This window comes from Macrobrachium nipponense, chromosome 4 (assembly GCF_015104395.2).
Source record: "Macrobrachium nipponense isolate FS-2020 chromosome 4, ASM1510439v2, whole genome shotgun sequence".
Classification (NCBI taxonomy): domain Eukaryota; kingdom Metazoa; phylum Arthropoda; class Malacostraca; order Decapoda; family Palaemonidae; genus Macrobrachium; species Macrobrachium nipponense.
In genome coordinates this window covers 24,566,754-24,579,253 of record NC_061100.1, presented here as the reverse complement: position 1 = coordinate 24,579,253, position 12,500 = coordinate 24,566,754, and the positions used below count along the sequence as shown (strand labels likewise).

At 33.0% G+C, this 12,500-nt stretch overlaps 2 protein-coding genes across 2 annotated transcripts in view; one reads left to right on the top strand and one right to left on the bottom strand.

The window, feature by feature from the left end:
- Positions 1-6,172: 6,172 nt before the first annotated feature.
- On the top strand, positions 6,173-8,997 carry LOC135210801 (small cysteine and glycine repeat-containing protein 2-like). Its single transcript, XM_064243665.1, has 2 exons — positions 6,173-6,329; positions 8,322-8,997. Exons 1-2 carry the CDS (start codon positions 6,324-6,326, stop codon positions 8,838-8,840), a joined length of 525 nt encoding a protein of 174 aa, XP_064099735.1. The 5' UTR covers positions 6,173-6,323; the 3' UTR covers positions 8,841-8,997.
- A 1,905-nt stretch (positions 8,998-10,902) lies between these two features.
- LOC135210800 (ATP-dependent RNA helicase glh-2-like) overlaps positions 10,903-12,500 on the bottom strand; it is a 6,961-nt gene continuing 5,363 nt past the window's right edge. Inside the window, exon 3 of the mRNA XM_064243664.1 lies at positions 10,903-11,627. Within this exon, the coding sequence (XP_064099734.1) occupies positions 11,305-11,627 (323 nt within the window). The 3' untranslated portion in view covers positions 10,903-11,304. The remainder of the gene's footprint in view (positions 11,628-12,500) is intronic.

Genomic DNA, 12,500 nt, shown 5'->3' with positions numbered 1-12,500 from the left:
GATAGTGGCGCTGAGCACGCCAACTAAACTCCACGGACGGCAAACGTACTCTCGAGAGCATAGTGTTGGCTGATTTAATAATAATAATAAAAAAAACTTTATATCTTACGTGACATAATTACTGAACGTTTTGCAGAAAAATCCGGATTTTCAGAACATTTTTAATTGCCACATAAAAAAAAAAAAAAAAAAAAACTGCCGGGAAGGAAGGAAGGAAGAAAAATACTCCAAAAACATAGAATTTGTTTAGTTCTTGTTTCTCTTGCGTGCTTGACAGCTCGCAATGTTTTTTTTAATTAAACAAGTTTTTACTGTTCATGTTTTATAGCTCTTCCGGCTAACATACGTCATCCTGGACCAACTGCTTCCCAGCCAGAAAACTGCGTATCTATTTTTATTTTATTTTATTTTTTTTAGATTTTTAGTAGGTAATGGGATATTTATTTTGTGGTGAGACTTTGGTGAAAGCAATGTGATTGGTATTATTACAATATACATATATATATATATATATATATATATATATATATATATTATACTATATTATATATGTAGATATATATACATATATATGTATGTATATGTATATATATATATATATATATTATATATATATGTTATATATGTATATATATATATATACATACATATACATATATATATATATATATATATATATATATATATATATATATATATATATATATATATTATAAACTAAGCCTTAGCCTAGCCTGTTACAGCTTATAATAAGAACATTTAAGAAATATCAATCAATGAAGGAACGTGTAAAACTCAGATCACAAAATATAACAATTTAATAATAGAAATAACAAGCAATTACATTGACATTTACTCTATTAGAAAACAATTCGCAAGTTAATCCAACACAATTATATGAACCAATGAACGAACACACAGACAAACAAAAATTAAACAAACACTGAATTAAATATACCAACGAAACACAAATAAAAGAAAACACACTGACTTACATTAACAATAGGAAGATGATTATCCTACACCGTGTATACAGAATGTTGTCGTTAAGGTAGCCTGAGAGCGACTCTGTCCTCCTCAAAATATTACAAGCCAAAGTAACTAAATGAACGACAAGAATACTTAAATGACGAACAGTAACGAAAAGATAAGATAGGCAACGATACAAAAGGTCAAAACAGGAAAACAAGTGTTACAAACCTAGTGGTAAGAAGGAGTACCACTACAAGAATAAATATATACAAGTGACATAATTACAGAGAACGGAGACATGGTATACATAATTATACAATAATATATATATATATATAGTATATATATATATATAATATATATCTATATATATATATATATATATACACATATATATAATATATATATATATAATATGATATATAGATATATATCATATATATATATTGGGTTTATAATAACAATAACATTGCTTTCATCAAAGTCGCACCACAAAATAAACATCCCATTACCTACTAATGGAAAGACAATCAATTAACCCACGGTTTTGAGATAAATGGAGTTTCTTCAGCTGTCGCTTCGTTTCATTTACTTTTCACGACTTGCATTTAAGGAGATTTCTAGGAAACCATGAAAATTTGCCTATGTATATATATATATATATATAGATATATGTATATATACATATGCTAATTTTCATGGTTTCCTAGAATTCTCCTTTAATGCAAGTCGTGAAAAGTAAATGAAACGAAGCGACAGCTGAAGAAACTCCAATAATCTCAAAACCGTGGGTTAATTGATTGTCTTTCCATTGCCTTGCGTTTAATTACCCATTGTTTAGACTTGTTTCGCGAGGAAATCGATTTTTTGTCCAAAGTGAAGATTCAAAATCAAGATGATGAGTAAGTGTTAATCTGTTTTCCATCTTTTAAACATCATGTAACAAAGGCTATGAAAAAGTGAGCAAGTTAGCCTGAAAGATAATAATAATAATAATAATAATAATAATAATAATAATAATAATAATAATAATAATAATAATAATAATAATAATAATAATAATAATAGTAATATAATAATAATAGTTGTTGTTTGGGAAAAACGCTCTATCACGAGAGTTCATAAAATGCTCTAAAAGGTCCCATAATGATATAAACGTTAAAATTTTGTGTACAAGTTTTTAAGAACTTTATAATATCTTTCGAACCCTTCTCTGGGTTCATCTTTGGATTGACGATGAACTCAAAGAAGGGTTCGAAAGCTATTCTTGATTTTTTTTTATAAAGTTTAAATTTTTTTTTAACGTTTATATTATTGTGGACCATTGGGATAACAACAAAAATAACAACGACAATAGTAATAATAATAATAATAATAATAATAATAATAATAATAATAATAATAATAATAATAATAATAATAATAATAATAATGATAATAATAATAATAATATTGTACTTAGGAAGCCGATCCTCTCTCAAGCATACTTTATTAATAATAATAATAATAATAATAATAATAATAATAATAATAATAATAATAATAATAATAATAATAATAATAATAATAATAGATATTATTCTTTTATTCCTTTCTAATGTTTCGTCCCTTTTCATTTTCTTGTAATTAAGGACCTAGGGTATAAAATTTCTCTTTAATCTGTATGAATAATCCATTTTTTCCACTCTACCAAATGGGCATCTCCTGTTTGTACCTACTGTAAGCCTTTTTGAGCATAAACATTTTGATAATAATTATCAGAACCTAATTACAAACAATGATGGTATGGATGAAAGAATGAATAGACTGATATCTCTTAATATTAATCTGAAACGTGATAAACTTACTGGGTTTTTGGTGAAAATGAAACCACCTTATTACAACTGTAGCCTCTACGCCATTTCATCTGTTCAACTTTGGGAGGTCAAATACATTGACACCCTTCTAATCAATTAATCCACTTTTTTCTTTCAGCTAAATATTTCTTATCTCGAAATTTCTGCGACGTCTTAGTAACGCGATGAATCGGTCATTTTTCTTGATTAGATTTTCGGCATATTGACGCTGATTAATACACAACAATAGGTTTCAGAAATAAATGTACCTGAGGTCACATTCCCTGCTTAACTGCAGCAAGGATAAATTTCCAAGAAAAATAAATAATAATTTTTCTTTGGAAAAAGACAAGGTTAGAGACGGGTAAATCTTGGTTACTCGTAACAGAATTAGAAAAAACATGAAAACTGTTTTCGATATACGAGTTATCTCTTACCATAAAAAAGGAAATGTATTTTTCAACAAAGCCTCGAGGCATCACGCCTCCTCTACATTGTAGAAAAACAGTATTTTCAAAACTCAAAAGACCTAGTGTTTTGAATGCTCTTCCTCGATTCGTGTTTTTTGTGTTTTGTGATAAGAGATAAAAGCTATGCTGAAAGCCACTTTCCTGTTTCTTTTTTTTCTTTTTTTTATGGTTACAAAATTCTCAAATATATCCAGTACATTCCAGCTCTCTTTTTACCCTGCTTTAATGAATGGAGTTTGATTACTCTCCACAGAGCTGAAAAATTCTTTCATCTCTTATCTTATCTTTTATTTCACTATATCTTTAGTCCAAAATTTTTATTAATTCTGCAAATCATTAATTCCCCCGATCAAGCATGCCAATCACGATTTCAGTGTGAATATGAAATTGTAAATATTTTTTTCTGAAAGAAGGATGTATAAAAGAATTGAAAGATAAACGAGAAAATTGAATAGATAGAGAGTGATTGATTGATTTAAGGCTCTCTGGCGCCGTGATACGGGCAGAGAATGTTATGCCAGTTACTTTAGACTTAGTTTGGTCAGCGGGAAGAAAACGTCGTCCTAGCAAGTGCCAGAAAAGGTTAAATATTCCGGACTTTAGGCAAACAGGAAATGCCTTTTGATGTTGTGAAGATAATTGCTGGGGTGAATTTCGTCACAGCAGATAGAGTGGACAAGAAATTACTCAGAGATTTCAAGGGAAGAAAACATTAGAAGAAGGAAGCCATTAAAAGTGTCCAGGAAGTAGATTCAGTGAGTGGAACAAGAGGAAAAAAAGCTAATTGCCATAGATCAAAATACGAATGCCGAATAAAGAATACAGCGAATTTAAGAACTGAATATTAAAAAATAACCTAGAACTTTTAAATGAGAGAACATTGATTCAGAAGAGTCGATATTGCGAAATAATAAAAACTGGAGTTCTGACATACTAATAATTCACCGAAGGTTATGGGATCCTAATTCCAAACAAGAGAAAAATAAGGAAGTATGAAATAAGCAGTAGTTGGAAAGATAATGCTTCAAAAGATATGACAATGTACCTAAAAACACACGCAAAGAAGAAGACGATCCATGAATGAAATGAAGAGAAGTTAGATACACGTTATAAGTATTTAATCTATAAAATGAAGTTTGTTATTTTACGGAGTAGGAATGCTTCAATCCAGGTTCAGGTTTTTTGAGATAGTTTAAGTATATAATAAATTCTCCGAAGAGTTAGCTACAGTATTCTATGAATATTCTAAAGTAAAGTGACAGATTTTCGAGTTAAAAAGTTCTAGATATCAAAAACGTCATCGCAAACATCACAAGAGATGGCGCTCAGCTATTTCCAACAACATAAATAGTCAGAATCATCAAATAAATAGGTATATATCACGTATAACTCAGAGCAGTAAATGGCGCTCAAAAGCCAGGTAGTAGAATCAGTACTGATCAAGCAAAGAAACACAATGAACCTCTCAAGAAGAGCCTGCGATTCGAATCTGATTGGTAAAATCTCCCTCAAACCAGAGATTTAAAGGATTATGAAGAAGCATTCAGCAGGAGTGACGTAACGTCCGACTTCTAGAGCATTCCTTCAGCTATTAAAAATATCACCTGTCTGTTGCCTGTTAAACAATAATCCGTGCGTTGAAGGGTACTGTAGTTTCTGAATTATAATACATAGAGAGAGAGAGAGAGAGAGAGAGAGAGAGAAGAGAGAGAGAGAGAGAGAGAGAGAGGTCCGTTGTGGGTGGATAGTTTTTAGTCTTTTGTTTTAAATAGACATCTATTTGAGAGAGAGAATCTACATCAAGATTAGTATTAATTAGTAAATTCAGACTTTTCAAAATATCTAAATCACGTTAATTTGCTAAAAGGGTCCATCAGACATCGAGAATGATTAGTAAAAACGCAAAAATAAAGAAGATCGACACTGCATTTCGTATAACTTCCCTACTCTTATATCTCCTCATATCCTGTCAATAAAGAACATGAAGATGCTCGTACCAACAACCTCTCCATTATTAAAATAATACTATCTAATAGATTTGTAGTCAAGTAGCCCTTAGGAAGCGTGTGGGTGAAGTTATTGCACACGGCATCATATTTGTCGATGCAAAGACAATACCTCAGGCCTGTCCTGAACCTCAAGCAAGTTTCCTTAACAGACTGATCCATTTTGCAGATGTGGTTGAGTCTACCACAATCTTTCCCTTTTTCGTATACCCCCAGGGACCAACTCGACATACGCAGCAAAAGTCAAGGATGCGTGGATATGACATACTCAGTACACACCTCTAACTTGACCCCTAGGTCTATGACACAACGCATCTATGCAAACACTTTGTTTTTCTGGCTTGTTTCCAGCGTTTTCAAACTAGAAGTTCCAGTTTCTGTGAAATATATTTCCACGAGTGAGCTCCCTAAGGGATAGTGGGATTTAGATGAAGGATCAGGTACCCTAACATTAGGATGTATTTTTTTTTTTCTCCTCTCGGAGAAAAAGTTCCGCGAGGATTATGCCAGCACAGGAAGGTGACCTTGGGTCGGACACCGGCAGTTGCCTCATCGTGATATGTTACCAATGCGTGCTGAGAGTTTGATTTTGCTGAGGTTAGAATACATGTAGTGTTCGTCGTTTTGTCATTTTAATCTAAGATACGTATGTGTATCACAACAGTAAAAAATGAGGTCTCATTCTAAATTCAATTGCGTTATGAATATTAGTTCCCTATAGACGTCATTTAAGAGAAAACAAACCTGATTACCAAAGTTACACATCTCTACCTGAGGAAATGAAAAGGATAAAATTCAGACTTTTGCGCAGTTGCTTCAGGAATCATCACCTCCATTTCCTAGGAACTAACTAAGATAGCATCTGCGACTGGAGGTCATCTGGTGTGGGGCTTTCCAGGAAGGGCTAGGGACAGACGCTAAAATCGAGAAGGAAGGGTTTCTTCTTCTCTCTCTCCACGACGCGTACCTTTGGGTATATAAAGGACTCACCATCCAGGCCCCGTATCATTCACTCCACGCTGAGCTACAAGCAAGACAACATGAAGGTTCGTGCAAAGTGTGCTTTTGCTACTTTCATTGCGCCGTGTATTTGGTGAAATCAAGTTTGCTCATACATAGAGATGGAAGCGGCCAATTTTTTTTTTCTTTTTTTTTTGGTGTGGATGTTTCTTGGCTAGACAAAACTCCATTTAGACGTCACAACTGCGCGGAATTAGATTCGTTTTATTTTCTAATTTTAGTGAATTGAAAGGAAATTGTTAGAAACATCAACTTACTGTTTTTTTTTCTGAAGTGGATACGGTATACATAATCATGCTGCAATTATGAAAAGCTCATTGACGACCCAACTTATGTGGTCAAGTCTACCAGAATTTTAGCGTAAATTTTCAGATATTTTGTGAAAAATATTTTCCCGTGAATGTTTAAAAAACCCCGAGAATTCCATTTCCATATTTGCAGTGCAGATTGTATCAGATTTGCACATAAATATTAACATTGATGACAAAACTGAATGACTGTATCACGTTAAAAGAAGATACATTTGATCTAACGAGACATACTACACTTTGTACTTTCTGTATAAAAATAATATAAGCAAGATTAAGCCAATAGGCACTATACTTAGGAACAGACTATGAACTTTGGAGTATAAATACACTCATCTGTTCGTGAATTACACTAATCTTGTTTGACAAATAATTAAGATTAATTTCTTCACAAGTATTCATACAATCAGCTTGACTCATATATATATGCTTGTGTGTATGTATGTATGTATATATATATATATATATATATATATATATATATATGTATATATATATATATATATATATACTACACACACACACACACGACACACGCACACACACACACACACGCCACACACACACACATATATATATATCATTAACTCCTTTTTTTTGACAATGTCTGAGTAAAAGACGAAAGCGCTTGGATTTCTGACTATCATTTTCCTGTGGGATTCGCTATTTTATGAAGTCACGTGCATCTACAGTGATTTTTTATATGCATATATATACATACATATTTATATATATATATATATATATATGATATATATATATTATATATATATTATATATATATGTATATATATATATATCTATATATATGTATATATATATATATATATAGATATATTATGTATATATATATTATATATACATATATATATATATATATATATATATATTTATATATATATATATATATATATACACATATGCATACATACATACAGACAGACAGATACACGCACATATATATATTTACAAACAATATACAATTTGTGGGTCACATAAACATAAAAATGAAACCCGGCACAATTTAATGTCTGAGACTGATTTTATTGTAATGAAGACTCCTGATTAAGAAATTCTGAGTTAATTTAGATATTTTTCTTTTAGAAAACCAAAGCTGACGAACAATTCACCATATTCCTTGTTTTTAGTGTCAATGTATAGTAGTAATGTTTCTCGGTTTTCGTTTGATCTCCTCATACTTTTATATTTTATTCCAAATAACTTCCAAGGCCTTATCAATAGACATTTGTTTGAATCTTTTTACTTTTTACTCCGAAAACTAACCAATAAGTAATGTTATTTTTCTAAAATTATATATAATATATAATATAATATTTATATACATATATAATATATATATATAATAATATATATAATATTATACTATATATCTAAAATATATATAGATATATATATTATATATATATATTATATAATATCAGTATGAATAACCAGTCTTCTAAATTTGCTTATGACACCAATGCGTTTTCTAATCAAGCCTTAGAATACTTACTCTTGTGCTTACATACTTGCATTTTGAATTAGCTTATATATATTTATGTATGACATGGTTAATGTAAAATATAAATATATTAATTCTATGACCATGACGAATTTATTCGATACCATATTTTAAACATATGGAAAAATGATCTAGAAATTTAAGTGAAAATCAGATGACATATCCTAACTACCTTTTCTCTCCACCAGGGGTTACAGGTGTTGTTCGTCTGCTGTTTGGCGGCTTCTGCCTCCGCTCAGAACAACCAAGGAAATCAAGGTAACACTCGATTTCTTGGTGGACTTTTGGGAGGCCTTGGGGGCGGTCTGAACAACGCCCTTGGAGGTGCCTTTGGAGGCGGATTTAACCCAGGTTTCGGCGGTGGCGTCAACCCTGGTTTTGGTGGTGGATTCGGTCACGGAGGCTTCGGAGGAGGTGGATTCGGTGGCGTCTCACAAACCTGCAGACGTTGGTGCCGAACTCCCGAGGGACAGGCATACTGCTGCGAGAGCAACAATGAGCCCGACACCCTTCCCTTCGTGAAGCCGGGTATATGCCCACCCGTGCGACCTCAGTGCCCACCCGTCAGGAACTTTGCCCCTCCACAGACATGCTCCAACGACAGCAAGTGCGGAGGCATTGACAAGTGCTGCTACGACAGATGTCTCGAGGAGCACGTGTGCAAACCTCCAGTTGGGTCTGGTGGCGGCTTCGGATTCGGCCGTTAATTCCCGCTTTATTTCTCCTTGACAAAATACTCTCGAATGAACTTGGTTTCGTAGTTTAGTCGAAGTTAGTAAATTATGCCAAAGGATGTTTTTTTTACTCGTTGTTTTGTTGGAGTGAGTGACCATGATATTGGTGAATAAATGTTATTAAATAGTCTGATCCTCTTTCATTTCACGTACCTCCATGAGGGCTGCATATAGTGTCAGTCTTGTCTATGCATACATATTACATTCATTAGAGCAATAAACGCTCTACGTATGAGTAATATCAGTAGCTTTATAATGTACCCCCATTTAATGCATTACATTTTTAATGGAATTGTATAATTGAATACAATCACAGATTGTAAAGCGAAGGTTCCCTTGCTAGAATTTCATTATACTTCTCTGAAAGACAAACGGTCCATTTGGTGATGGAGCAATTCATACTTAAAGCGTGAAAAATAAGTGTGAGAGGAGTCATGAGTAAAACGCTATTATAAAGTATAAAGTAAGATACCACACGGTCAAGATATCAATAAAATGGGAGAAAGAAATCTGTGCTTATTTACGTTGAATTTCGTATAAATTACGTGTGGCGACATATATAATTTATTGTCCAAGTTTGCCTTAAAACAATTTATTCCCAGGTTTAATCATCTTTTCTTAGTCGTGTCTTTTTTTTTCTAGACCGTACCTCTTATTAAACCCAAATTCTCTTAGTTGTGTCTTGTTTTTTAGACCCCCCCCCTACCTTTATTAAACCACAATTCTCAAGTTTTCGTGTAAAATAAGAAAACAATCTCCCTATTTTCTTTACTGAGTGAAACTTACTCTAGCAGTAAGCTTTCTAATATGTACCTTTATAAGAATCTGCCAGTAGTTGATCATTTTTGATAAAAAACATTACTTGGAAGACATAACGAGAAACATTACTAAGACAATGCTACAAAGTGGAATATTCTCTTTGTTTTTGCAAAGCCTTGTTTAAGCTATGACTTGATGTAATCTTCTGTTCTCATGGCAATCAGTCAATGCTAGCAAGATCATCTAGTTTTATGGGTTCTGTTAGAAATGACTGTCCTTTTTAAGGGAAAGCTTCAAAGAAATTAACATTACTATTTACTATTTGATATATACCCTTAAACGATTTCATGATCTTGCGTATTCAATGCATTTTTTTTTAATGAGCTTGATATTTTTCTCAGTAAATAAAGTTTAAAAATGAGAGAGAGAGAGAGAGAGAGAGAGAGAGAGAGAGAGAGAGAGAGAGAGAGCACAACTCTTATGCTCTGTAAAAGGAAGATATACATATACACACACAAACACATTTTATTGGATTGCATTTATCCAATAAAATTATATCACTTTATTGCTATGTAGTAGTAAAGGAAACTTTAAAGGTTCTTTTATTACAACATAAGAACGTAGTGGGATAATTCTATTGGATAAATATTATTATTGTTTAAATGTGTCTAAAATGTTCATAACGAAAAAAATAAAGTAAAAAAATGTCAACACTAATGCAATTACTTCCAGGTTTCTCAAACAACATAAAATACGAGAAACCTCTTATATAACAGCCTTTTCGAGGGAATGATTCTCAACTGTGATTGGCTATGAAAGATGTCATTAGCCTCAGCGTTGATTGGTAATATTTGATGTTTCCTATCTTACCCTTTTTTGTGCAGTTGCCATTTGTTACCAGAATGTGACTTTTGAATGAGTGTTTCGAAACATACATTAAGATTTCTTTGTTTATCTTGATCCCATGGTTGAGAAATTTATGAACCGCTATTTACTATAATTCTAATTCAACATTACTCTATACCATATAGTGCTTTATTTTGCATTTCTTTCATTTGGAGGCTGACTGCTTTCTCTTTAAATAACGTTTTTGAATGAGAAGGAAGCATTATAGCCGATCTTGGCTGGGAGAGACCTTATATTTATATTTTCTCCATGGTTCAGAGAGCTTTTTATTTTACTTTTACTTATCAGATTATATTGACATACTAAAATATATATTTATGAAGGTGTTTTGGTATTATAAAGTGCTTTGCGATAACTACAAACTAAGATTTTTACGTGTTATTGTTTTTAATCCAGGAGTCTTGCTTAAGCACTGATTCGATGTAAACATGAGTTTCTAAAGCAACCATCTAACTTTAGCGAGTATTTCTGGTTTTATGGGTTGCTGTTTGGAGTCCTGCCAAAATAGCTACACTTTATTTTACTGGGAAGGAATAAATAAATAAAAATGAAAGTACTATCATAATGTTTTTATTATTATTGTGTGTACTTAACATAACTAAACGAAAACTTTTTAACAAAAGACTTGAAGAATAAGTACTTATTTGTTAACATTCTAAAGTAGTATGTTATATCACAGTAAGTTAGGTCAAATGTTATCGACCAAATCTTCTAAAGTGGTAAAACTAATAACATAATTTACAAAGATAATCTTTCAAGGGACGGTCAGGAATTATCTTCCAAAGCCGAATCCTCCAAAGCCGGAGGACCCAACAGGGGGTTTGCACACGTGCTCCTCGAGACATCTGTCGTAGCAGCACTTGTCGACGCCTCCGCACTTGCTGTCATTGGAGCATGTCTGTGGAGGGGCGAAGCTCCTGACGGGTGGGCACTGAGGGCGAACGGGAGGGCATACACCTGGCTTCACGAAGGGAAGGGTGTCAGGCTCATTGTTGCTCTCGCAGCAGTATGCCTGTCCCTCGGGAGTTCGGCACCAACGTCTGCAGGTGTTGGAAACTCCTCCGAATCCTCCTCCAAAGCCTGGGTTGATTCCACCTCCAAAACCGTGGTTGGCACCACCGAAGCCACCATGGTTGTGCCCTCCGCCTAGGGCATTGTTTAGTCCGGCAGCCAGACTTCCAAGAAGTCCACCAAATATTCTAGTATTGCCTTGATTTCCTTGGTCCTTTTGAGCAAAGGAAGAAGCTGCCAAACAGCAGACGAACAAAATCCGTAATCCCTGAATGAGAAAGTTGCCAATGAGTCACCTTTACAAAATAGTGGACGAGATCTAAATGTATGAATTGCAGTAAATATGGGTATTTACTAGTTCCTTTACGTAGGAAAATCTGTACAATATTCGCATGTTTATACATGTATACCTAGACATACAGATTGAAACTGAAATAGCAAGTGTAGACATAGACAGCATTGTTTTTGAATTATCATAGACCACTTTCATAAGATATATATATTTTATTAGATCATATTTCCGATAGCATTCTGGACAGTCTGCATTGAGGTAATTGCACTTTTGATCACTAAATCAAAATATCTATATTTTCAATATTATTCACCGTAAGCTTTAAGATTTACACTGTGATATATTATTATCCTATTATAAAAACCCTCAAGAGAACGTGTTTTTACCTCTGACTTATTTAAAGGCTATATGGATATGCACAATACTTTACCCAGATTATACTTCCATTGAATATAATAATTGTTAATTCACTACATTTATTTTGTCAGTTGGAACCAATTCTGGTTAGCCTAGATGACTTTCTAAATGGGTTCATTTCCTTTTACAGGGGAGATTCACTCTACACAGGTATCTATAGAGAGAAGGACTAGAAACAAGTAGCACAAACCTGCATTCTGTCTGGACTGTAGCTCAACTGGAGTCGAATGATACCTCTTCAGGAAGGC